This window comes from Gopherus flavomarginatus, chromosome 4 (assembly GCF_025201925.1).
Source record: "Gopherus flavomarginatus isolate rGopFla2 chromosome 4, rGopFla2.mat.asm, whole genome shotgun sequence".
NCBI lineage: Eukaryota > Metazoa > Chordata > Testudines > Testudinidae > Gopherus > Gopherus flavomarginatus.
In genome coordinates, this window is record NC_066620.1 from 191,860,630 (window position 1) to 191,888,459 (window position 27,830).

The 27,830-nt window shown below is 39.9% G+C and overlaps 2 protein-coding genes across 2 annotated transcripts in view; one reads left to right on the forward strand and one right to left on the reverse strand.

Moving 5' to 3' along the window:
• The window catches only part of NBAS (NBAS subunit of NRZ tethering complex), a 368,998-nt gene extending 342,339 nt beyond the window's left edge, over positions 1-26,659 (reverse strand). The window contains exons 1-9 of the mRNA XM_050951646.1: positions 26,499-26,659; positions 22,422-22,476; positions 20,451-20,487; positions 17,394-17,471; positions 15,773-15,820; positions 14,566-14,609; positions 13,007-13,140; positions 11,720-11,853; positions 11,521-11,619 (exon numbers count right to left, since the gene is read on the reverse strand). Of these exons, the coding sequence (XP_050807603.1) occupies positions 11,521-11,619; positions 11,720-11,853; positions 13,007-13,140; positions 14,566-14,609; positions 15,773-15,820; positions 17,394-17,471; positions 20,451-20,487; positions 22,422-22,476; positions 26,499-26,624 (755 nt within the window). The 5' untranslated portion in view covers positions 26,625-26,659. The remainder of the gene's footprint in view (positions 1-11,520; positions 11,620-11,719; positions 11,854-13,006; positions 13,141-14,565; positions 14,610-15,772; positions 15,821-17,393; positions 17,472-20,450; positions 20,488-22,421; positions 22,477-26,498) is intronic.
• A 164-nt stretch (positions 26,660-26,823) lies between these two features.
• The window catches only part of DDX1 (DEAD-box helicase 1), a 16,672-nt gene continuing 15,665 nt past the window's right edge, over positions 26,824-27,830 (forward strand). Inside the window, exon 1 of the mRNA XM_050951647.1 lies at positions 26,824-26,841. Within this exon, the coding sequence (XP_050807604.1) occupies positions 26,824-26,841 (18 nt within the window). The remainder of the gene's footprint in view (positions 26,842-27,830) is intronic.

The following is a 27,830-nucleotide window of genomic DNA, read 5'->3' on the forward strand; positions in this document are numbered from 1 at the left end:
CTATGGCCTGTGCTATACCGGATATCAGATTAGATGATCATAACAGTCCTTTCTGGCCATAGAATCTGTGAATCTCTGGGTACTACAGCCAGGAAACTGAGAAGCCATATTCTGCTTCAACTGTAGCTCCCTAGTGGCCTCTTTAATGGAGCAGAAGCATCTGCTGTACAATACTTAAAGTAAAAAAAGTATAACAGAAAAAGCACTTTGACAAGACTCCAAAAATGCATCTGCTTTCCTTTTAAGACATTTATGACAATTGTGAATTTACCTTACTACAAATATCTAAAGCTTGGATCAAAGCTAATATGAAATCCAGTGCCTAAGCAAAACTTTGCTACTTTAATGGTGCTTGGAAACAGATTTTTCTATGAATAAGTAATACTTTTCATTATGCAGTGAATTACATGACAGGATTTTCATCAGTGAATTGTCAGATTATTGATCAACATTTCCTCACATAGACCCAGGATGGACATGGCTGTGCAATGTTCATATATATCAAACAACAACATCTGGGTTGCAGGTTCCATCACCAAATAATATGCTAGCAATGTGCAAAGACTGCTTGAAACAAGACATTTATCCAGTGACTACATGTAGGAAATGGAATATCTCCATTTAAAATTAGTTTCAACTAATTATTTTTGACTTGACATCAATAATTCATTGGGATTCTCTCTCTCTCTCTCTCACATACACACACACACTTTTTGTTCTAGTCAAGCTGAGCAAGTCTCCTTCAAAAGATATTCAAGCAAAGTCCCAGCATTGGGACTTTTTCTTAATAGACTTCACTGTTTAAAAACATGGTTTTCAGCATCACATTCAAGGGGAAGTTAAAAATACAACACCTAATGGAAGCCGAATTCCAACCCCCAGGATCTATATTAGGCAGCAGTTCTTCCAGAGGCTGGCCCAGAACCCAGGAGACAGAGCCTCAGGAGTCAATGGGGCAGAGCAGCATCATGGTTGGGAAAGCGGGAGAAGAAAGAGGACAGTCCAGGCAGGGTGCCCTCACCCCACTCCCCATTTTTGTCTGGAAGCTCCTTCACAGCATTTGCAAACTCCTTCTATATGGACCCATCCTCCCAAAGAGCAATTTGGATCAGGAGTCTACCCAGCAAGCAGTTCCCTAAAAGGCACAAAGCAGCATGGCTTTTCCTCAGCCCTCTGACATCTGCCAACATTACTTGTGTGAGATGCTGTTGATTCATGAAGTAAACAATTATTAGGAAGGAAGTCTAGAGAGGTCATTGGAGGAAAGATGGCGAGTTGCACTGTGAAGGACAGACATGGGAGTGATCAGTTAGACGAGAAAGAGGATGGGGGCGATGCATAGTACCTAGACTTGTTTTCTCACACGTTACCTATCACAATTCTGGAAATTATATACATATATATATTTATATAAGATATCAGAACTTTAACAGAATATTAATTCAGCTGGAAAGAAAGAGAGAAAGCTGCATCTCAGGGAGCTGTGGTCATGGAGTAAAGTGCAATCCTGCTTTCTCTTGCCCGCTGCTACAAAGTGTTTCCAATGTAGCATGTGCTTCTGCAGCTGGGAGGATGGGTGCTCGCCTCTTTAGAAAGATCACATTTAGGATGGGTTTTTGGTTTGTTTGTTAATTTTAAACATACTGAAAAAACTGCCGGGAGGAAGTCAAGCAAGAGAAGGCAAATGGTGATTTTCAAAAGTTTATAGCTCAAAAAAGCAAACGGAATTTCACAGAACATGCATAAAACACATTTCAGTCAACTTTCAAAGGCCTTCTGCAAACAAGGGAAGCATTCAAGCGTCTCAAAAAAGTTCTCAATAAACTTATAACAAAATGTTGGGCAACCTAAATATAGCAGTCACTACAATTTACCTCCTAGAATAACAGATTATAATTTTTCTATCATCTGAGAAACTGGACTAGAAACAAGCATGACAATATGACTCCGCAGTATGTTTGACATGCAAATCTCTAATTAATTGTAATGGCGCTGATCTGGATGAACAAGCACAGGGCTGAGAACTCAGGAAGTCTGAAATTCTAATCCGAGTGCTGACCCTAACGCAGTGGATTTTGGGCAAACTCCTACATATTCATGTCTGAGCTTCCCCGGTAGTAAAACAGGTATAACAATGCTTACCCACCTACCTCAGTGGAGAGGGTTAATTAAAGGTCTATACATGCACTGAACGTTGTTATGGGGTAGCATTCACCTCTCGAGCGCCGCCTTGACAGAGTGTGTGTGCCTGCACTTTTTCTCTGCTTTGTGGTGAGTCTTCAGTAACTCAGCCTTCCGGTCGAGTCTCTCTCAGTGTGCATGTGAATTAAAAATTAAACCCTCTTCTGGGGTACAAGTCCAGCAGAGGCCTCTCTCAGTGCCCTCTACAATGTCTCTTTATCTGCAGCCCTATCCTTCGGCTGACTTCTCAATCAGTCCAGCAGGGCCTATAGCAGTATTCTTGCTCAAACTGTCTCTCAGTCCCTTCTGAACTCTCTCAAATTGTCCCTGTTCTGGTACAAAGCAGTGCCTCAAGGCTCCCTCCCTAGAGGCAATATCTTCATCCTCTCTGGGTCTTTTTGGCCCCAAGTCTCCAGCTGGGTTACTAGAGTTCAGTTCCCCTTCCAAAGGTGCCTCTAAGTCCAGGACTCTTCCCCAGCGGCTAATATGGGGAGTGCGGGAATCTGGACCATCCACTGCTGCAGATCCCAGCCCAAAAATCCTATAGACAGCAACTGCCCACCACGTACCTGTGTTGCTGCTACAATTCTCTGGGCCACTTCCCTGCAGCGCCAAGCACATTCTTACCCTTACCTCAGGGCCTAGTCCTGCTTGCCTCGGCCAGCACTGTTCTGTCCAAGGTCCCATAGCTCCCTCAGCCAGCCAGGCACACCATCTATGCTCCTCCAACTCTAGCAAGCAACTGAACTCACTCTGGAGGCTAGCCCTGCAGCTCATTTTATGCTAGCCTGCTGGGCCCTGATTGGTTGCGTCCCACAGAGCCACTCTAGGGCAGCTTGGCGGCCCTCTCCACTGCCCTTTTCTGGGGTGGGGTGTGGCAGGTCCATGAGGCCTCCAGCAGGGTGCTCAAGACCTAGTCCACCCTGACACAAACGTATAAAGGACTATGAAAATACTGGTATTATTATGGGAGTTCAATAAATGTAAGGATTGAAGTCCTAGCTTCAGTACCAAACACAAAGAACTGCCTGAGAGATCAACAGTAATTATACTGTTATTTTACTGCCCTCCAAAAAGGTAAGTGGTTTATTTCTCCCCTCATTCCCTCATTTTAAGAGCCAGATTCACATGCAGCTTATATGCAAGTACCCATCTGTTGAGTGATAAAAAGTGGTGCTAAATGAAAATTCAGATAGTGCCACAACAAAATGCATAAGGCAGACAATAATACAGTGGAAATGTATCAGCACAAAGAAGCCAGCAAGTCATGAAAGACCTACTGCACAGATGTCATTTGCTAATAATCACAAGATAGGGGTCAAACACATACAAGATTAAACTATTTACAGTTTATATAATTTACTCCGTCCATAGGCACTTCACAAGGTTTATATCAGATCTCATTTACCAAGCCAAAAAAAATTGACTAAATTAAACTAGAAACATCTCAATGGTGTCAGAGTCCTGAAATTCGATTACAACTGACTACACTCTGTTGTCAGAGATGAGTAATAGCCCCACAGTGGCATGAAGATCAAGGGAAAAGTTGTCAATAATGGTAGCAGCAACAGAAGCTCCAACTCTGCCTGAACTACAGCTTTTAAAAACTCCATTCAAATAAGTCTTTTCTCTGGGATTTTGGAAAAATCATCACATACAGTGCAATACATTTATAATTTAAAAGTCTCTTCTCAGGATAGATTAAATTCAGTGACAGCTGGAATGAAGCTACCACATCAAGTTAGACAAAGAACCTTCTCCCAAGACAAAAGACCTTCTCTCCCAGGACTGAAGAAGAATTCATCACGGCAGCACATACTTAAAATTTTAAAAAGCTCTTCATTGAGACAGCAAAATGCAACAGCAGGAGCAGAAGCTATTAAGATGAATAGAGCCACTGCTATCAAAAGAACCTTAAAAACTCTTCTGAGAGCCACAGAAAAGGCCTAGATCCATTTACAAATTATTAATTTTTTTTTCCAGAGCTGGACAGGAGACTCAAAATAATAAAAAAAAAAACTTGACAGGTGCCTGAGGCTGCCAACAATCAAATCCTTTGAGTCAAAAGTGCTTAGCTTTATAGATGCAGTGCTGTTGTAGCCATGTTGGTCCTAGGATATTAGAGAAAATGTGAATGAAGAAATAACTTTTATCAGAATAACTTCTGTCGGTGAGACAGACAAGCTTTTGAGCTTACACAGAGCTCTTTTTCAGGTCACTTGAAGTATGCTTTTACCTACTTCAGGTGATCTGAGGCAAAGTTCTGTGTAAGCTCAAAAGCTTGTCTGTCTTAGCAACAGAAGTTGGTTCAATAAAAGTTATTTCCCCTCTCACCTTGTCTCTCTCAGTTTTACATCATTTGAATAAACCAAGACTATGTCAACGAAAAGATTACAGATGCAAGTTTTCCATTCCCCTGATCACCACTACCACACTCATCATCTGTTGGGGATAACCAAAGCACCGTCTCCCTACCAACACAGTATTGAAGACACGCAATTCTACAGTAGGTAAATGCATATGGCTTCCCAGAGCCAAGAGAAAAAGAAGTAAGGTTGTAAGATTCAAAAACATTACTTATTCAGCAAACTGGAAAGACATTGCAAAAATAAAGCCCAGGGACTTCAGAGATAAATCCTCACACAGACTCAACCTTCAGATAAGAAGCCCTTTCACATCCATTCTCCATTTCCGTTTCCAATAAGAGCTACAAACCCAATGAACCAAAACACCCATCCATTACACATGCTTCACAGAGCCAGAAGTGCTATCAGCCTGCTACAGGACACATCCAGTAATTTATTGCCCATATACCTCACATACAGACCAGAGCATTGATTAATGCCCAGCATGGCTTCTCTTCTCACTCTACAAACAGTCCCTCATCCGTCATAGTATTATGAATCAGACTGCCCAATCTCTCTCTCCCATCCTCCCAACACAAATTGAAGACTCCACCATTTCTTCCCCATTCACTCTTTCAACATGAATTGGAGACTCCTCTCATCAAAGACAACTAGAAATACAATCCATGCTATACAAAATTTATCAGTTCATAAGAGAAAGAGGTCTATTTTGACTGGAACGACCCAAGGCCATACAATTTTACTCAATGATCCCTGCATCCAGCCCAACAGCTTGTGGTTGAACTAGACATTAGCACATATCTTTAAATCAAGACCAGATGCCATGTGATAGTGAATTGCTAATGTTTCAACGGTTAATTACCCTCACTGTTAAAAATGTGGTGACTTCAAATTCCAAACCACAGCTCTCAGAGTACACCCATTCATTAAACCAAACTAAGCCACTCTTTAAACAAGGAAGGAAAGGGAAAAGTGAAGAGACTGTATTGCGCTTGCATTTGTAGTCTTTTTTTTTTTTTTTTTTTTATTCTAAAGCAGAGAGAATGATAAGCACGGTCTCATTAGGTCATAACTGTGACTCCATAAGTCACAATAACCTCTCACTATACTTATTTAAATATTCTCTCTGTAGAGCTAGCAGTTCAAAACACCACACAACCATGTCAGTGCACCAAACTAAGACGTGAAAACAAAGCCCCATATTCTATGTGACACATTAGAACTAAAATAGTGGCAACATTCCTCCAAGCTCTCTCCTCACTGACCTCCACTCCACTCACTAGGACATTCACTGTAATATAAAAATAGTAATGTTTTATTTAAACAAATTTAAATATTTTCAGTGAGCTAAGATTTTTACATTAACTCCTGCCTGCACTGTATAAGTTTCCCCAACATCATCAACTACGTAGGTGAGGTAGGGCTGAGGTATGAACAGATTCCATCCATGTCTGTTTTGAGCTGTCATTTGAGACTGTGGGAATTTTGTCTGCTTGGTTTTATACATCATATTTTACTCCGGTCTCCCTGTGCGTCCATGCTCTCTCTCTCTACGCACTCTGCCACACAGAACAACTTTAGGCCCTGAGTATGAGGTCGATGAACTGTGCCTCCAGTGCTTAATTTGTGCCAGGGTTCAGCACCAACACCTCTAGGCTTGGCAGTTCATAGCCCCGCACCTCTGGCCTTATTGCATCAATTATGAATGTAAAAAGATTGCTTGAGCCCCAGAAACTCTTTCATTACAAATTAAGCACTGTCCCTCTCTGACAAAAAAACCTACATATCTGATCACCAGTGGAACATCTAGATCTAGAGATAAGAGTTCCAAAGGGCGAATGGATTTTCTGCTAGCTTATCTTGCTGGTAGGCCAACCCTGGCAAGGACCCATTCTTATACTGTCCTCATAACCATAGTGTCCGAGCACCTCCCAAAAGTGCATTATGGAAGGTGACCAGCACTTGTCATTTTCTAGGAAAATTCTGTGAGGCTTTTATGGATTTCTTTTATGTCAGCCCCACTATGTGCTTTTTTATATATATATATATATATATATATATATATATATATATGATAGCAAGATCAAAGCAGTGCCTTGCACTTAGAATGGAAAGTGATGAGGTCTGCTCCTGTGGGAGTTGGCTCTGCAGCCTTGCACTGGCCCTTGAGAAAAGCTCTATCTTCTGACTGAGGAATGGAAGTATCGACCAATCGCTATCCTGAAGCTTCAGGCAATCTCTGAGAAAGGGGACAATTAGGGTTACTCACATCTAGGAAGGCACAGGTGGAGGCTTTGGTTTTGCTGTTCAAGAAGCACTTGAGGCTTTTTGAACCTCCTCTGTCCCCTCCCATTATGGGAAGCTGATGAGGTAACTTTAAAATTTGAGGGATGGATTTAAATTTCTCATCTTGTACTCCAACACACTTTGGCAAAAGGATTATTAACTGTACTCAGCTCCTAATCCTGACATCACATCAAACAACATCAGACAAGTTTAACATGTCTGTTAATATTATCAGCAGTGAAACTTCACAGTTTACACTTTTCACACAGCTATTGTTTCAAGATATCTGCAGACTCAACTGAACAACACTGCATCATTATGTTTATTTACTTTGCAATCATTGCATCTTGAGTCTTAAATTTGTTTTAAAATGAAAGCACAGACTCTTAACCACAACTCTGTGGCACTTTAAATGTGAACTTGCATTATGTAGCAATTTTACAGGACTACATGATAATATTATACATAAGGTAATGAATGAACCAATCTGGTTTTTCCTCACATACACACACACACAAAAGGAGAAAGCAAACAAACAGTAAGTAAAACAGTGGCATGTAAATTAGACAGTTGAAGTTCTTAACACTTCAATAAAGCATTCACATAGGTCCGCAATCAGGCAATTTTTAATCTAGCTGTCTCCCTTTAAATTGTCTCACTTTCTGGACAAGAAGAATAACTTCAAGAAAAGGTTTTGCTTAAGAATCTCGAGCTCTCTGGTGTCAGAAGTCAAGAATTTTCTGACATCCAGAATGAATGCAAAAATCAAGAGGAACAGAGGATTCGCCCACTCACAGGGTCAAAGTATCATCTGTTTCATTCTCTTCATCCACAGAATTAAAAAAATCTTTCAAATACTGATTTTTAAACACTGCTGAACATAAGTTTTTCCAACCGTTCAAGATTTAATGATACTATTATTATGAATTTAGGACCATATCTACATGCTGATAGCTTTGATGGAAGCCATCCTCCAGCACTAGGTATAATATATCTTTCTTTTCGTGCCAGAATGTTACTTATCCTCATAGAACAGACCGTATTTACGTAAAATGAGGAAACAATTTTTAACAACTGTAGACTTCCTATTAAATCAGTCATAATTGCTAATCCTCTGGCTACTGAACATTTCTAACAAAAAGGCACCCGATAACACTGTCTGATGCTTTTGTTTACTTTACTTACTAATATCAATCAAACGAAATACTTTGACCAAATCCACTGGGATAAGAAATACTTTTTATGCAATAAATATTTTATTTATCTCAAAAGTTTTCCACACATAAATAGTTTTGACTAGATTGTTTTGTGTGCAAGTAACTGCATGATATTCAGAGTTTCTATTACTCAATTGTCAAATACATCAATTGATTTATTTTCCATTTTTAGAAATTCCATAGCAGCCAATATACCTAGTATGAAAAAAAAAAAAAAAGATGCAATTTTTCCACAAAGAGAATGAAACAGCCAAGAACATCCAAGTAATGGGTGGATCAGTCACACACATGTACTATGAGCTAGTGAATTAGCAGATATTCCTCACAGTACAGTAAAATTCATCCTGAAGGTTTAATCAAGTCTTGATCACAAATCTGGCAGCAAGAAAGATGGCTTGTTTTTAAGATCTGGATGCAAACACAGTAAATGTCAATAGCTAATAGGCTTGGCCTGAATGAGACCCAGTGCAGCCAGGTGCTGTATAAGTTTCTCCATACAGCTCTGCCAAAACATTTTAACTCTGAATTATAATACCCTGGATTTTTAGACTCACTAAGAATGCTGGAGAAGGCTGTCACTTGTACTGAATTTGAATTATGCCAAGTTACATGATATGAACAAATGAGGGAGTAGATGACCAAATTCCTTCACTTCTGACCAAAGCCAGGATTAACCCACTAAATCAGTTAACTCCAAGATGCAAGTCTCCTACTTAAAAGGACTGTAAAGCAGAAGGATTGATGCCAGAGGCGGCTCTATGTATTTTGCCATCCCAAGCACGGCAGTCAGGCAGCTTTCAGCGCGCGCCTGTGGGAGGTCCGCTGGTAACGCAGATTCAGCGGCATGCCTGCGGGAGGTCCACTGGTACTGCGGCTTCAGCACACTCGCCGCCAAATTTCCGCTGAAACCACAAGACTGGCGGACCTCCCGCAGGCATGCTGCAGAAGGCAGCCCGACTGCCACCCTCACAGTGACAGGCAGGCCGCCACCTCCTGTCCTCCCCCGTCTTGCCTCCCCAGGCACACGCTTGGTGCGCTGGTGCCTGGGGCCGCCCGATTGATGCTCTCCTTGCTAAGGAAAAAGCTATTTGTTGAGTTGTAAGCATGGCCATCTCATTAGGCCTGCATAATCAGAGCAGACGTTCCCCACACCTCAACACAGTGATGTTGCCTTTAACTTTTTTCAACTTGGCTGGTGCAATGGAAGACATGCCTAGCTTCATCTCTGAAAATTACAGCCCCAATTTTCAGTCTCAAACAGCAACAATATTAGTTCTCATAGGAGAAATTCCACTTTCCAAGACCAAAGTTTAGACTCTTGCTCTTATGCACTACCATTGAAGAAAAACTGAAAAGAGAGTGAGGTTTTTAAAAATGGATTAATACATGAAGGAAATATTTGTTTTAGAGACACAAGTGTATTAAATAATTAAACATAAGTTTTAAAAAAAAAATCAGGAAAAAAAGGGAATGGAAGCCACTTCCTAACCTCATCTAAATCCAAATGAAGAGTAGCCACAATTAGCCAGTCTTTCAAGTCCACTATCTGTGCCTGACACATTACAAACAAAATCAATATAGAAAAGCTCTGAATATCAAAGCCTGACAGTTCTATTCATGTAGTTGAAAAATTTCAAATGCAAAGAAAAACTACGCATAAAAATAAAACAATGTGATTCAAAACTGTACATTCTGTACATTTTGCATGAATCTGATGTTACTCAAACAATACAGCATGATCTTCCCATTCTAACGTCTGGTGCTTTATTTGATAATTGAGAGCCACATAAGGAATTTAAGAAAATTCCTCTGAACATTTTTGGCTTTTGGGATAATATTGTTCCATTTTGTGGAAAAGCAGGTTTGTCATATCAGCAAGTGTCCCTACATCTCCTCCCATGAACAAAACTCTCTCAAAACAGAGACTGGCATCCTGGATTAGCTGAAAAAGATTACTTTGGATAACTGTTAAAGGAGTTAACATTTTCACTGCCACTAAACTCCAGCATCACTGACCACCCACAGAGAGTGTCATTTTTAAACACGGAGAACATATCACGAAAAATTAACAACAACTGGCACTGCTGAATTATTAGGCCCAATTCTGATCATACACCATGATGTTTTATGTTGGAGTAAACCCATTGACTTCTATGGATTATTCCTGATTTACATCAGTGTAAGCAAGAGAATAAGACTCACTATTCCTCAACATCTATAATGTGAGTTTCTCTATATAGCTCAACACATAATACTTCATTCCTGTGATAAGGACCAACAGAAAAGTTACAGTACTGTAAATAACTAACCTGTTATTTAGGAATATTTGATGCAATAATGGAGGATTTCATCAGTCAAGTTAAGTAGTTACACATTTCATAACTATTATGTGACTTTAAAGCATTCTGAAGTAAAAAAGGCATTTCTCATATAAGCCTGTGGGAGCAGAGCTTGCCTGTAGTTTCTGCTCTCTGATAGAGTGTTTAACCAACGCTGGTTTGAAAGTATTAAGTAAAGCTGAAGACTTTGCACATTTCTTGTAAATAAACAAGATTGCCTCACAGAAAATACCAGATCCCATCAATTTCAAATTCCATATCTAACAATTGGCAGGGCCCCAGACTTTGACGAGCCACTCAGGTTAAAAGAGGCAACATTTTAGAAGCCAAATTCTAATATAATGTGAAAAATACTCTGATCACAACATAAAAGAGTAACACTGAATACTTAATTTCTTAATAAATAACTAACCATCCCATAGAAAGAAGATATTATCAGTTTCAGATACAGAAGAATGGAGAGAAAGTAGATCCAATTTATATGCATGGGAAAGCAGGAAATTATAGCTTTGTGTAGTAAATTCCATTTTAATAAAAAGGGAATGTGACATCTAAGAGCCTGATCCTAATGAGAAGACTCTTGTTGACTTTAATAGGCATCAGATCATGCTCAAATAAAGCATAATTACAAATTTAGGTCCTGATCCTACACATACGTATGCAAACTGTTACACTGAGCTCACGAGTTTGCAGGATGGAAGCCACAATGACCATGAAGTTCCTCTACCTTTCCCATACATTCCAAAGAGAACTACATTCTTGCAGTTGTGTTCTGCATCATGAGCCTGAACTACACCTCTAGCCAGATATAACACTACCTGATATAACACGGTAAAGCAGTCCTCTGGGGGGGTGGGGCTGCACACTCTGGAAGATCAAAGCAAGTTCGATATAACTCGGTTTCACTTATAACGCAGTAAGATTTTTTGGCTCCCAAGGACAGCGTTATATCGGGGTAGAGTTGTATCAGTAAAACAACACAATCCGCCCAGAGACCATTCATAGTTAGAGACAGCTAATCAGCAACAGGTATTCCTAAGAACCACTGCGTGGATGCATATAACTATAAGCTTTAGTTATTTATCACTACAATGATTATTCACGTTTTATTTAGTCTGATTAAAAGCTTACCTGTGCCTAAGGTGATAAACCACTGTAGTTATTCCATGGGCATAATGGCTGCTGAAGTTGAAACTATGACTCTCTTGGAAGCTTTGGTTTGTTCCAACACTAGACCAGGAAAAATGAGTACAGTTTATATTTTATAAGGGAAAAAAAGGCTCTTTAAGTTTGTTCTGAAATGTACCACAAGCATGAGAGTTAGTTTTACCTTACAAGGTAACTTTTCAGTTCTCCACGATAATTGATGACTAGCAGTTCAGCTGACCACTGGGCACTTGCTTTATATTCTACAAAGATCAATCCAGCAACTGCGTAGCTCAAATCTCCTGGAAAACTGGTTGCCTTTTACCAAAAAAACAAAAAAAAGACAGACGTTTATATGTAAAACACAAGAAAGTAGCTAAGCTGAACTAGCAGAAATAATTCATATATTGCATTAGTTCCAGGGGAAAATGAGTTTGCCCTTCACAATACTAAGAAAAAAGCAGTCATGTTAACACAGAACATAAGGTGCTTAGACAATATATTGAGGGAAAGTGATTAAAAGATATCCAAAAATGTTAGCTCATAATAACTTGTCCTTCAGGCTGTGAAAGGTTTATTGCTTTTAATTCTGAAATTGTTATTAGCTTACTGCAAACAGCATTATGTCTCCTCAAATAAAAGATCACTTTGTTGAGATCCCTGTAGCAGCAATGCCAACTTTGGACTGTTATCAAATCAGAATATAAGCTGCAGTTTCAGACCTGATCAGTACTTTTATAAGAGAAAAAAAAATGGAAATTCGGATGCTATTGTGGGTAGCGGTGCTGGCAGTGTTCCCTTAGAGCAGAGATACTTAGACCTCAGTGGTTCAGGAGCCAAATCAGTGATAAACATTACCCAAAAGAGCCATAGCCAGTGTGAATTCACTGCTTCGTTTATATAGGTGTATACAAATAGTATACACACATATTATCCTTACTGCAAAATGATTGGTTAATAACTCAGACTGGTTAACAATTAAATCACACAGTATTTCAATATCACGTGCTGCAAAGAGCCACAGGAGAGACATAAGAGAGCACTTGCAGCTCATGAGCTCAGTCTGAGTATCATTGCCTCAGAGTGTGATGCCCCAGTAAAGTGTCAGAGGCCACCAAAAGCTGTTGGATCTGCCATATTTTTGGATGAGAGTCAAGATAAAGTTCCAGTCAACTGTGTTCTTTGAAAATCAATTGGTACTTTCAGCGAAAATAATAAACAGGAATAATGTACTTGTTCATTTAACACTTACAGCTCAATTGTATTTAGTCATGATAAATACTTTATACTATACTACTAAACTCTAATAGCACTTTTGTAAAAGTAACAGTCTTTGAAATGCAAGTCCTTGCACTAGAATATACTGTTATTAAACTTCTACAGAGGAGTGAGTAGAAGCAGTCATTTGTGTGCATACAAGTTACACAGGGTTCCACTGTATGAAACTTTATTTAATAAAGAGGGTAAATACCGGAGAAATGACAAAGAGCTCACTGCCCATCAGGTCAAATACTCTCACAGTTCCAGTGCTTTCAGCATAGGCAAGCAGTGTGCAGTCATGACTCCATGCCACTCGTCTCCACTGTGTGTTAGGATCCCTCGGCACTACAGAGAAGGAAGATATAAGATGTATTCATAAAAATAATATGGCCATGGTTTCAATGGTTACACTATAAACTGGACTCAACTGTTCTCATCTATCAACTTTCTGAATCTTAATTAGGACAATACAGAGTTTTGTTGGATCACGTAAATGAATCTTACTGTGACTCATCCACTGTAGTGGAAAACCTTGCAATTAGGAATCTGAATTTCCTAACTTTTGTACTATAAATATGTCATTCTTAACACAGCATCAATGTACTGCCTCCATATGTGGAATCTTTTTAATAATCTTAAAAATAGAGTGGTGTAAAAAAATGGAAGAGATATAACAGAAACTCTGCCTCAAATTTCCTTATTACAGAGACACGATAATTTTTGTAGATAGGTGCTACATAAAAGTGTATTCTCTAAAGACCATAAAGAGTTCAGTCATCGCGCTGTGCACTTATTATCGTCCAGCAACAATAACTGATCATCCTACCACCTGAAAATAAGCATCCACTGGGATAATGAGCAAAGAGAAGATGACAGCCTATTCCAGGCAGCCTATCCCATTATCTAACAGACAGAAAATTAAGACTAGCAGAAGGAGAGAGAGAGACTGACTTGTTTGGTACATACAGTATAAGTCAAATATAGCCCCTTTCATTTCCAGCACTATAGTATTACCCTACTGAAAATTATTGTAAAAAAAATTTTGGAAGCTTACTGTAATTCTACTTTATGACCACTATTGCATCTGTCCTACCATCATACTGCATTGATATGGCTGTTTTAAAGGAAGAGCTCCCTTCCTCAGACATAAAAGTTGTCACATTTGAAGGAGTCATTTAAACACAACGGGTAACGTTTCCAAAAGCACCTTAATCTCAGTTTCAAAATGATTTAGGAGCCTAAGTCTCACTGAAAGTCAATGAGATTTATGGCCCATGCTTTTGAAATTTTCCCCAAGCATGGCAGGAGGTAGCCAGATTAATAGGATAGAGAAGGTAAAGGACTCTGTTTTAGAGTTACGGTAGCTTAAAAAAAAATAAAAAATGAAGTACTCCCTTCAGCTCCTATTACAAACATTTATTTGATCTTTAACTGAGCTTTGGTAGAGGACAGCTGAACCACTGTGCAATCACACCATAACCAAGATACTACTGTACACATCAATGCTTGTAGCCTGTCTATTTTTTTTATATTCAATACTCTACAACTGCCTCAACATGCTCTTAACTCTACCCTCTCCACATCAGAGATTCAGGCTCAGTACCCTAGTTAGGGTAGAGGAAGGAAAAAGTGGAGAAAACACAGTCTGTCAAACTGTATCAATGTTATTAAAAGGTACTTCCTTAAAAGAGCATATGAATAATCTTTTAAACCCAATAAGCAATAATACTGCTTAAGAAACCTCCTTGCCATAAAAAAAGTTTTGCATACCTTGACATTTTCCAACAATGGATCCAAAGTCATCTTTTGCAGACCTGTAAATCATGAACACGTAATTAACTGAATTTTGATGAAGAAAACTGACAAATACTGCAGCATTTATAAAATAACTAGAAAACACTGAAAGTGCATAATTTGAGAATTTGCACAGTTAATTTTACTTTCTATTAAGACATTTGATTCCATCCTCAGACAGCCAAGATGGTTTAAAACATAGTTTAGGATCTCTCTCTTTCCAATCCATGGACAAGACTGCTCAAAAGAGTCAGAGGCATCCATTCCACCAGATTATATTAGCACCTGAAAAACTAGGCAGGTAAATGTGGGATCTACACAAGCTCAGTATCCTTTAAGGCTAGTATTTCATAAACAATGTAAAAATTCAGCCAGTTACAGCTACACAGTAAAAATGCAAACTTCAACCTTACATTCTAGGAAGTTTGATATTTGTGATGTTTTGTCTATTTTCATCCAAATGGTTTTCATACATTTTCTTCTTTTACATATAAATAGCAGGTTTGATCTTCCAGCAAATGGATTTTTGGGAAGCAAGCAAATACACTTGTTCTGCAGATAGGTATGTGGTGGTTGCTATTGAACTTGCAAATGAAGGTGGATACGTTGTCTTTTTGGGGGAGAGGAAAGTAAAACTCTCTACATCATTTTACTCAAATCAGTATTATTTGTACAGCATCATAAGTTTTCAAGGCACTTTATAGATAAGTAAAATGACAGCTCCTTGCCACAATCCAGTGAGATTCCAAACAACTCCTCTTCTTTCTGCAATGTGACTTCAATGGGAGATGAGGGCACTCAGCACCTCAGAAGGTTGAAGCCAGAGATTACTTAACAGAGCAAGAAATAAAATACAAAGGAGAGGGAGCTGCAAAGGAGGACAAAAGCAGTGAAAGAACATGAAATGTGCTTAGTGAGGTTCATCCATCTTGTTCATGCCTCTATGTGTCTTCATTTTTTAAAATGTAGTTTTTGTGTTTATGGGCAGTGTCAGGAATAAGGCTGAGGGTGTAAAGCTGCTGCTTTTACAGTTAATGGGTTCTAAGACTATTTCACAAATTATGATGCCTAAAATACAAACATTTAACTTTAACTTTAAAAATATAGCTTATAAATCCCTAACTTCATTTTTTCAAGGTACTCCATGAAATTGGTAGTGAAATGATAGATAATACTGAGTTACCTGATTTCTACACACTGGTCCTGAACAACTGCCAACAGCTTCCCATTACTGAAACGAGGGGAAAAAAGCATTTCATGTTAAAATTCAATTACAATAAAAAGTTGCTTTTGTTAAACATGGGTCACAAAACTGGGTATCATTTTACAAACTGAGATTTAAATTCTGTCTTACATTCCAAGTGAAAATAATTGGGTGGTGACCAGGGTCACCCAGAGGATTCAGGGGGCCTGGGATCTTCGGCGGCGGGTCCCGGGGCGGAAGGACCCCCCGCTGCCGAAGACCTGGAGCAGAAGAAGCTTTGGGGGCCCAGGCCCCACGAGAGTTTTCCGGGGCCCCCAGAGCAAGTGAAGGACCCTGCTCCAGGGGCCCCGAAAAACTCTTGTGGGATCCTCTGCGGGGTCTGGAACAAATTGCCCCACCTGCCCCTCCCCCCTCTGGGTGGCTCTGGTGGTGACAATTACTAGAAGATACTGGTCCCCATTATGTAAATTAGCACAGTTAGATTCCATACGTCACTGGCTGCACCATATCACTCAGTACTATTAATATCTCATTTTTTATTAGCACTATTAAAAACATCTAAAATGGTTGTTCCAAAGGAGATCAGAGTCAAACACTGCTGAAGGATAATTTTAAAGCCAGAAATATTTGTAATTATGCCTGCTAAGACAAGAGTTAATCAAATATCATGCTTCAGGGTGTCAGCTGATCACTACTGGGGCGATGAAGGAAATTCCCATCCTGCTGCAAAATATACAGCATTGCACAATTGAGGGAAGGGGTCCTCCTTTCTTCTGAAGCATCAGGCATAGACCATTGCCTTCAGCCGGATACCAGTCTCACTGGACCTTTGTTCAGATCCAATATGACACATACTATGTTTGAGAGCCACAGTAAAAACACCTTGTGTAAAGCTATTACAAACTAATATCAGGGCGTGCAATCCTCCTATGTATACATTTTCCATTTCTTAGAAAAAAATCATTCATTTTATTTAACTATTGCAAAACAGCTATTTTCAGTCCCAGAATTTTTCCACACATTAAAGGCCAGACTTAGAAGGTGCTGAGCAGCTCCGGGAAACCACATTATACTCACCTCCCACTAACTTTAATGGAACTTGATGACATCGCATCTTGCAGGTTCTAGGACTTTAGCAAAGCAAGCCCTGACAAGTCAAGTCATCCAATAGATTCTCAGCCAAAGATTTATCCTATTCACCCTCTTCACATGCAAATTAAGCTCGCATTCAGGGGTGAGCAGGAGGATGGAAGCCTGCATGCAGTTCCACACACAGCAGATATGACGGGTAAAACTAAATGAGCTGGTTCAGACAAGACTGCCAAACCACTAGCCTCAGGGACAGGGAGGCCACCAAAGTTAAACTCATGACCAAATCTGGACCCATAGCTTATTTTCTCCTTCTTCAGCCCATGTCTCTCTGATAAAGCTAAATTATTGCTATCTAAATAGAGTTTTTTATATGCTTGCTCAACCAACTTAACTCTTATTACAAAAATTACTAGAAAGAGTGAGTTTGCCTTTTTTCCTCCCATAAATGTATATAAAACAACGTGCATGTCAACAAAGAACACAGAAAGAAAAATGATATTCCTCTTACCTTGAAAGCACTAGATGCCAGTTGATCTGCTTGCTAACCAGACGAACAAGCCCAGCAGGGAGGGAAAACTTTGCAGGACTGAAATTACAAGTATATTTAGATTAGAATGTGAGGTTTTAAAATGGATACAATATATAACAAAACAGTAATACGTAAAGAATACATGGCAGATTAATTGATTTCAAAAGGTCACTCTAAACATATTAGCCTAAAAGTTATTGTCTATTTCAGAAAAAAAGATTCCCAGCTAGAAGTCAGATGTCCAAAACTACTTTGGGTGCTTTTGTTTTTACACAACAAATGCATACATTATGAAATCTTAAAAGAAATTTCCCACAACATACACAAATGAAGGCCCGAAAAGGCAAATGGATCCATGCATACAGACCTAAATGCCCGCCTGAAGTCCAATGACTTCAGAAGGCAACGTATTGCTGACCCTGTCAGATCCAATTCCAAGATCAAAACCCAGGTGCACACTTCATGTTAGAAAAGTATACACAGACAGATTTATTTACTTGTGTAGTCTACTGCTATTTGAAAGAAACATCTTGCCATTCAAATGATACCAAAGGGATCCAGCCAATCAGAGAGAGACAAGAAAAATCAAAAACTTAGAATCTGACTAAATGGCAGACTAAATATTGAATTGAACCTAAATAATGAAACTTACAGTCTAAGACTGTCATTTACGTATACTATATCCTGCTAGAGACCTTTCTAGAACATTTGATTTTAAACACATTATACTGATTTACAAATTAAGATTAGCAATGATGTGACAGTTCGGTGGAAACAGTGGCTCCTCCAATTCGGGAGTCTTCCTTGTATTTTTTCCTTTATTTCTTGAAAGAGAACCTAAATTTACATTTTTATTTTGTCCACTATAGCATGAGTTTATTGGAACAATTTTTACTGTGTGTTTTGTGAGACATGCATTGTATTCCGTCCTTTCTATCCCTATGCCAACCCCAATTACTTATTGGAAAAATTGTTATTTTAGACTTCTGACAACACTAGGTCACAACTTTCAAGTGGATACATGTAATCCTTAAAAAAGTGACTAGTTACTTTTCTGCATATTGGAATACTGTAAAATTCAGAGGAAGTTACAGTAGCGTGAACTGATTCTGAATATAATTGTGTTTGTTTCAAGTTTTGTATAAAAAACAAAAATGCTTTGCACTTTTAGATGACTATGTTTGTCATCAAATGATTTCTAAGCAGCATATATAAGTATAACTCCATTTTACAAATGAGAAAACTAAGGTGTTAAGAGGCTGTCTGACCTCAGGCAAATCACTTTACAAGTCAGTAGCATAGTCCACAATCATGTCTAGGGCCCTGCCAAGCACTTCAGGAAGGAGAATGACATAAGAAGATTTCTAATGACTTGAGAATGCTCACCGCAGGTAAATATCATAAGATGCATAGTAAGAACGGAGAAAAGTAGTAAGTCTGAACTCAGCACTCTAGGGAGCAGGGCCAAGGAAACATACAGTTTACAAGCTCATCCAAGAACTTGAATACGTCTAGTACAGCATTTCTCAATGTGGGCATGCAGCCACCAGGGGCTTTTCTTGTGGCCACAGCCTCCTGAGCTGTGATGAAGCAGGAGGACCCACTCCCTGCCCCTCCCTGGTGCTCCTGGATGAAGAGCTTTGGTGTTGGTTGCTGGGGCTTCCAGGAAGGGTTGGACAGCTGGTGAAGTCCCCATCTTCCCAGGGGAGGTGGGGCTCTGAATTTGGGCTTCAGCCCAGGATTGGCAAAGGGAGGCAGGCCCTGGCCACTGAGAGGCAGGCTCCAGCCCCCCAGCTGCATCCACCTCCCATCGCCCCTGGCCCCTGAAGCATCTTCCAATCCTTCATCTAGGGATTATTTGTCCCCAGACTTCCTGGGGCTGAGTAAGTCTGCTGTGAAATGTGATACCTGAATGTTGGTTAATATCACTTTTCACAGCAGATTTACTAGCTAGCAGCAAATAAATTACATTGATTTGTATAAGTATATGTGCATATTTATTTGTTTTTCCTAGAGCTAATTAAAGTATTTTAGGAAAAAATGTGAGATCGGCCACCAGCAAGAGTTGGTAGCTGCACTCTGAGGCCACTAAATAATTCGTTCTGAGAACACCGCGTCTAGTGGCACAGATAAAGCCTAGAGAGCGTACAAACTCAAGGAAAAGAAAAAACACTTGAGTTGCAGACAAGAACACTATTGTCCATCAAATCACGCAGAAAATGGAACCAGGGGACATTGTTTATCAAGAGAGGTATGGCCCTCAAACCAAACAAACAGAAATTCCCAAATCCGTGAAAACTATGTCCTGCTAAATTTCAGAACGACTAGCATGTTTGACAGTCACTTATCTGGTGGATTAGCAGGTTCATCTTAATTGTCTCAAGGGACTAGCAAGTATAAAAGTCTATCATTCCACGGGGTCAGAGGTGCAGCAGCCGTTCATAGTTAGGCTTCTGATCACAGGACCCCCTTACATAGAATCTTGCACTTGCTAGTAACAAGAATGAGATGATCATCCTCTTTCCCTTCCAATTCCTTATATTTGGGGTCACAGCAGGAATGATATGTCTCATTTTAAGGAGTTGGGGAACTGGTTCTGTCTGATCATTTACTTATTTTAAAAAGCACCCAGTGTATTCAGTACAGTGTCAACACAAGGAAAGAGAGCCCCACGGCCAATAATATAAATCTACGCATACTGTTTATTATGACTCAGCACTATGAAATGGAGTCACAGAGATAAACATGGAACCCTACACAATGCCATTTGGGTGTTTACAGTCACCTTTTAGTGCAGAAACTCACTTTTGTGGCCAAATTCTGACCGCCAATACTTGTTGGCAGCTTTAACAAGCACAATGTGGCCATAAACTGGGTTCAGTGAAACAGTAATTCTCAAGAGAAGCAGGATTGAGGAAGGAGGAGTGTCTTTACTTGCATGGCAAAAAAATAACCTTCTAAAGCAAAAAAAGTTATGAGGAAGAATAATATTTGGCAAAATTTTAATATTCTTGTTTCCAATTTCAACAAACCTACCTGTACCAGATATACTGAAGCAAAAATAATGCAGGACCTATGAAAAGAGAAAAGCAATAAATTGAGACAGTTGCTTCAACAGTTTAAAAAAAAATCAGTTCTCCAATTACAGCGGAAAATAAAAAGAACTGGGTGTGACAAATCGGGCAATCTCCTGAATAAACCTTACTGAATTATGTTTAATACCATTGGGGTCCATTTATTAAAAATGTAATTGTTAATGGGTTATTGAGGGATTCTATGTATTTCCATGGAAAAGGTAAAAATACAGCACCTCCAGGAAGTGAGAACAAAAGAAGGTGATCAGTCAAAGTCATTCCGGTTGTAATACCTCCAGAGTAACACCACTGCCAGGAAAGATTCACATAAACTAATTCAAACTGGATTCTCTAGGGAGCGACAGACAAAGAAAGGATTTTTTGGACAAATAACCTGTTAGTAAACTGATTCATGGTGTTCTTCCTGATTCAGTAAATGGACAAGACCTCTGGTCCACGAAGGCCTCAATCCTTAGGGAGGGGCTGGAAGGACTTTGGCCTACTGAGACTCCCTAAAACTGTGTTTTTGTTCTGAGCAAAGAGTGTTACAAACTTGAAACCACAGGAAGAACCCTGTGTGGGGTATGACAGACTGTTCATCAGCCACAGCCCATGTTGGAGTTGGAGTGATCTCTGGTAAGTTTATTAGCATGTGTGTAGGTTCTTTTATTGTTTGTAACATGTTTTCTCTGTACTGCTTTTGCCTTAAGAGTAAAACGTGCTTGCTTAAGAAGAGCTGTAGAGTAGATTAACTGTGGCAAACACATCTCTCTCAAGAAAAGGCAAAAAGGCCTACTTAAGCAGCCTGTCTTTTGATAGGGAGGTCACAGTTTACGCAGGGAACTGCTCAGCCTGGAACTACTCTGGTCAGAAGGGAGAGAGGCAACAGCTGAGGTGCCAGAAGCCTAGAGTGGATGCACTTGCTTGATCATAGAAGGGGAATACAGGTGCAGTTGCCCTGAATTGTGACACTGGGAACTCTCAGAAAAAAGAATATTCTTCGTTTTTCTACTTGACCACTGAATCTCAAATTTTATGAAATAAGTAAATACAGAGTTCAAACTCCATGCACTTTTGAAAACTCAGTGAAAAGTATCTGGAAGATGAAAATTACTAACATGCATACATCATAGTAATAGCAGCATGGCATGATTTTAAAATGCATTTTGTAGAAGTGTCCAGAAATCTTAACTAAAAACCATTAGGTCTGACAAGGCACATGCCAAAACCTCAAGATCATTCTGCAGTAATACAGATGCTTGTCAGATGCATGTTTTATTAGTGTGCCCCAATGGGGTACTATCTAGCCCAGGGGTTCTCAAACTGGGGGTCGGGACCCCTCAAGGGGTCCCAAGGTTATTACATGTGGGATCACAAGCTATCAGCCTCCACCCCCAAGCCCTGCTTTGCCTCCAGCATTTATAATGGCGTTAAATATAAAAAAAAGTGGTTTTAATTTATAAGAGGGGGGTGTCACACTCACAGGCTTGCTGCGTGAAAGGAGTCACCAGTACAAAAGTCTGAGAACCCCTGATCTAACCAGAACAAACTCACAACTAAGAAGATACAAAGGTGAAAATGATCAAAAGCTGTTCCCAGATTGATACATAGTATACGTTCCATTCTACTAGTCCAGCAATTCTCAAACTTTTGTACCGATGACTCCTTTCACACAGCAAGCCTCTGAGTCTGACATCCCCCCCCAACCCAATAAGTTAAAACCACCTTTTTTATCTATTTAACGCCATTATAAATGCTGAAGCCAAAGTGGGGTTTGGGGTGGAGGTTCAACCCCCACTTTGAGAACCCCTGTACTAGCCCCATCACAATACCAGGCATAGCAAAGCCTGTAAGCAGAACCCACACACAGATCATTTAAGCCATAAATATAAAACCAGTCAACAATCCTTCAATGAAAATAAGTCATATTTACCTGTAATTGCTCTAGTGATGATAAAAGATGCACCATGTTTTTTGTTGCCTCTTGGCTGTAATTACAACAATATATTAATCATGCAACATCTGAACAATCCAATATTCATGTACATACTCAGTGAATAATGCACTTGATAAACTCTCTGCTCCTCTAAAAACTTTTCATTTAATTTTGAGTATTCCCAATTCCATATGAAACTGCATAAGCTAAGAGACTGTATAACTGAACTTCAGTATGTGCCAAATTGTAATAAAAACAGAATATTATCATAGGATACAATTGTTCAATGTGCTATCACTGGTGCACTTCATTCTGATCGTGCATGAGAGTCTCTGGCTCAAAATTCTTATTTTGTGAAAGAGTAAGAACTTTCAATAGCAACAGGTCTCTTTATATATATTTCTGTCAAGTAAAACACCTATTCAGAGACCATTTTCTCTCCTCAGTACCCTTCTTCTACCTTTCCTTCTCTCACATAATCTCACTAATACTCTACTTCTGCAGCAATGCTGCTACACCCCACTTTGCATCCATTGCTTGGCACACAGAGAACTCACAATTTCTATCTCATGAAGAAACGAGCAGTGCACGAGAGCTACATAGCAATATAATCAGCCAGGACAAAAGGGAAAGCAGAGAACCAAGAAAGGAAAAAGTACACACAACCAAAAGTAGATCCAAAGAGAGGGGAGAGATAACAGAACATGGGCTAAGTGCTCTTGCCTATAAAAAGAGGAGACTACTTCTCAAAGAAAAAGAAAAGGAAGGAGGAAGAGATTTAAACCAGAAATGAAAAGGAGTATGAGAACAGAGGGATAGCACAGATAAAGAGGAAAGGAAGACATCACAAGCAGAGCTTAAGCAGTGGTTTTCAACCTGTGAGCCACAGACCCCTGAGAATCCACAGATTATTTCTAAGATTCCAAAGGGGCCCAGACCTCCATTTAAAGTTTTTTAGGGGTCTGCAAATGAAAAAAAGAGGTTGAAAGCCACTGGCTTAAATTCAATAAAAATTTATTTACATATGGTTGTCATTCTCTGGTCAAAATCTCACAGCACCAGGAGCTGAAGGAAGGAAGTACAACTACTCTTAGGTCAATGATTAGGTTAATGGAGCAGATGGTTTTATGACAATCATGCCAGTGACAAAGGTAGAAATATATATTTTTTTAAAAATTCCTAATGCTATGATTTTCAAAAATGAATGCCCACAGTTAGGTTTCCGACTCCATATTTTGAAGTCAATGGGAACTGTGGGATATTCAGCACTTCTGAAAAATCAGGCCACTTGTTACATGTCTAAATGAATGCATCTTCAGACACCTAAGTTCTAGGCTCCCAATTTGAAAATCTTGGCCTAAGGTAGAATTTCTTTTTATTTAACGTTTGCAAAGCTTTTTAAAGAAATACCTTTCACAGTGTGAGCAACTCTTTAGAATGCCTGTTTCTTGTGCCTCAGTGTGGGTGAGCTGAAGGGAGGAGTACACACAGCTGCCCCAATACACAATTTGCTCAGTGAAGTTGATCAGCCAGGCAGCAATGTGACCACAGTTTCTATATAGCACAGGTGGCCAAACTGTGGCTCATGAGCCGCATGCAGCTCTTTTACAGTTACAGTGCAGTTCCGGGAACCCCCCCACGGGCCTCCCCCTTCCACGTACAAGACTGGGCAGGAAGGAACTTGGGGCTTCTGCCCTGCAGTGGGGTGGAAGGACTAGAGGCTTCTGCCCAGCAGAAAGGGGGATAGTGGGCCTAAGGGCTTTAGCCCAGCAAGGAGATATTGGGGAAGAAGCCCTGCACCCTGGCAGGTACTGCCCCATGGGGCACACTGCATGTGTGTGTTGCAGCTCTCAAACTTCTGAAGATTACTGTATGCGGCTTCGGAGGGTCAGTAAGTTTGGCCACTCCTGCTACATAGCATTACAGTAACCATAAGTGACAAAGTTTTGACTGTTTCTTTTATCCATAATATTTCCCAGTGTGCCCAAGGGATTTATGAGCCTAAGTCCCACTGAAAATTCTAAGGAGTCATGAAAAGCTCCAAAATCGCACAGGCACTTTTGAAAGTCTCCCCCCATTACTTTTAGAGTACTTTTTTGAAAGTTTACAGCATCCACTTCTGAATTTAAACTATGTACTCTTGTTCTTCAACAGTTTAATCCCTAAAAGTAAGTCACTTACTCTCATATTAGGAACACTAGAATTTACTCTCCCTTTAACGTAGCTCCACTGGGAATTACATACACCATATAGTTACAGAGAAACCCATCTTCCAACCCATTAAGGAACCTCCTTTCTGATTCATTCATATTTAATGGACAATCTTCAAATTTCTTTCTGTTCAAGCAAATCTATACATGAATCATATCTACTTTTGCAATGACAATATATCCATTTAGCACTGATGTTTGTTGGCTGCCTAGCACACATTCATAAAAATTACCTTAAAAGAACACAAAAGTTGAAAAGTCAAGCATTCAAAAGTTAGGAAATGCCAGAATTAAGATTACATGGGCAACCATAAAATTCAGTTTCCTTATGCTTAAGCATTATCAGGCAGTCTTTAAATTACATGATCAAATACATTTTTCTTCCCACAGGACCCCTGCTTCATTCAGTGCACAGAATGAAGTGTTCAGTAAACAGTTAACTATTCAATATTTCTTTTTTTATTCTCGTATATGTGGCCTCATGCATTATTACACACTATCCAAACCCTGCATTGAATACAGAAAGTCATCATGGGCTTTTCTGTGGAGCTCTCATCACAGTATCTTGGTTATTTACAAACACTAATAAGTTTATCTTCACAACACCCCTGTGAGGTGAGGTGGTTTTATTACCATCACCATTTTACACATGGGAAAGCAGAGTACAGAGATTGGAAACCAAAATTTAGATGACACTTTTGGCTTTACTTTGAGAAACCAACACCTAACTTTTCAGAATTCTTAGCATTTTATAGCACAGAGTAAGAGAAAGAACAGAAAAAGAAGAGAGGGAAAATTTGTCCCCAAGGATACAAGGGAAAGCCACTATTCGCTGACCATAGAAAAGGGTCAAAGTTTCTCTAATGGTCCATGCAGAACAAACAGAACTTCAACAATTACCATTTTCTAATTTGTGAATTTGAAATAATGCTTACCCAAACTTTGTGCTGTGATATCTACTCATGAGAAGCTCTGAAAACATACCAAAAATTGTATGCCCTCTCCACTCAGTACATGTTGCAGATGTATCAAACCCTGCCAGAGCTTTAATATGAAATAATTTCATTTGCATCATACACTGTTTACTTGACAGAGGACATGGTTTTCATAAGAACTTCCACTGGGTCCTTTGATGCTGTGAGTACTTAATATTTCTGGAGATCAGGCCCAAAGTAAACTACACAATGAATACTTCTCCCTGACAATTTTCTGTATGTTTGTTAAAAAGTAAAAACCTAATCAATATTGGTTATTGGTATAAAAAGGACAGAAGATTTTTAAAAAAATATCTAAAACCATAGGTGCTAGTACTAAGGGTGCTAGGGGGAAGCAGCACCCCCTGGCTTGAAGTGGTTTCCATTATATACAGGGTTTACAATTGCACTCAACTGCTTTCAGCACCCAGATTGTAAACATTTGTTCTTGCACCTGTGACAGCACACGTGTAAAAGTGAGATGACAAACTGGAGGGGACTCACTTCTCCCTCCCACTGAAAGCAGCATTCAGTGGCACAGGACAGGTGTTTTGTCCGCGCCCTGGCTATCGTGATGGATTTACGACCGCTGCATATAAGGGTGGCCTCAGCTTCTTGGAGAGAAGGAATCCCCCCACTCAGGATTAATGTTAGGGCTTGGTCTCATTTTGTCCGGCTAAAGGGTTTTGCTGTGTGCCTGTAAATTTCACCCGTGCAAGATCCCCCCAACGTGAGCCCAAGCCCCGCACCTCTCACCGCTGGGGGGGGAGAGACCCCGCCATCCACGCTCCCCTTCTCCCTCCCCCCTGCCTGGCAGAGCTCTACGTGGCTACCCTCCTCCCCCCCCCGCTGCGGTTATTCCCACCCGGCGGGGGGACAGGGGGACTGACCTGCACCTCGGTCTCCGGCGGCCACTCGGTGTTGATGAGCAGGTCGTAGAGGATATTCTCCTCCTCTTCCCCACTGACATCGGCGGCCGCCTCCTCCTCCTCCCAGCTCCCCCGGGCAGCGGCCATACTCAGCCCGGACCCGAACCGCTGCTGCAGCCGCTACGGCGCCCGGCAGCGGACAAACCTCACACTCCTCCCAGTGGGCGGGGGGAGGAAGAGAGAGGTGTTTAACACTTTCCGCTCTGCTGCTGTCTGCGTAGAGCAAGTTGGGCTTGCCCAAAAGCCATAGAGAGATGAGGGCAAAATACTTTCCAGAGGTCCCAGCATGGCCAGGTCCTTAAAGGTATTTAGACCCCTACTTCTAATTTCATTGGGAGTTAAGGGTCTGAATACCAGATACCTTTCAGGAGCTTGGCCTCAGGCCCCAGTGTATCAGCAGGGCTTTGCTTAGGCATAGAGGTCTACCACCCCCATGGTCATGTTACAGGATCAGCACTCTAGATTGCAAAATCATTGGGACAGGTAGCATTAATTTAGGAGAAAAACACAAATAAGTTAATAAATGAAATGGTAATTTAAAAAGACAATTGTGTGTATAGTATTTTTCGATAATGAAGACTTCTTAGGACAGAACGAAAATGAGCTCACACCTCACTGCTAATCTTACTTTTTATTTTTAGCATGATTTTAATAACCTCTTTTTTTAATTTGTAGTTATCCGTGTGGTCTAGTTTTAGATACTGACAAAAGTGTGAAATTAGAAGACCTAGCATTCTGTGCTGTTAGATAGCTTGTGTTAAACATTGAAGAAATAGTTCCGTTTGAGAAGAAATTACTACTGATTAATAATTATTTATTTTGCTGAATATTTTTTAGTTGAATAATGTTTAGCAAGGTAAAATGGTAACATCAGCAGTGCATCAGTCCAATGTTCATAGTTTGCAGGAACTATATGAAGTTCACAGTAAATGTTTCCTTCAGAGCTACAGGCTCCAATCTGTCAAGGAGCTCTGCAAGGGCTTCACATGGACACTGCATCTTTAAAAAAAAATAATTGCATGAGTATCATATCTTATGATCCAAAAGCAAGGCAGAATATGATGATAGATAGATTAGATAGAAAATGAGCTAATCACTGTAATGTAATAATGTAATTACCACTGTAATAAGAGAAACCAGAAAATAATTAGCATCATACCAACGAACTGTATTTAACTGATCTGATCTGAATATAACTGCAAAGATACAGCAGAGATTAAACTGATGCCCCTTTGAACCTAGATTCCATGTCCTTTGGTTACTATTAAAAGACAGCTCCCAAACAAAGGACCC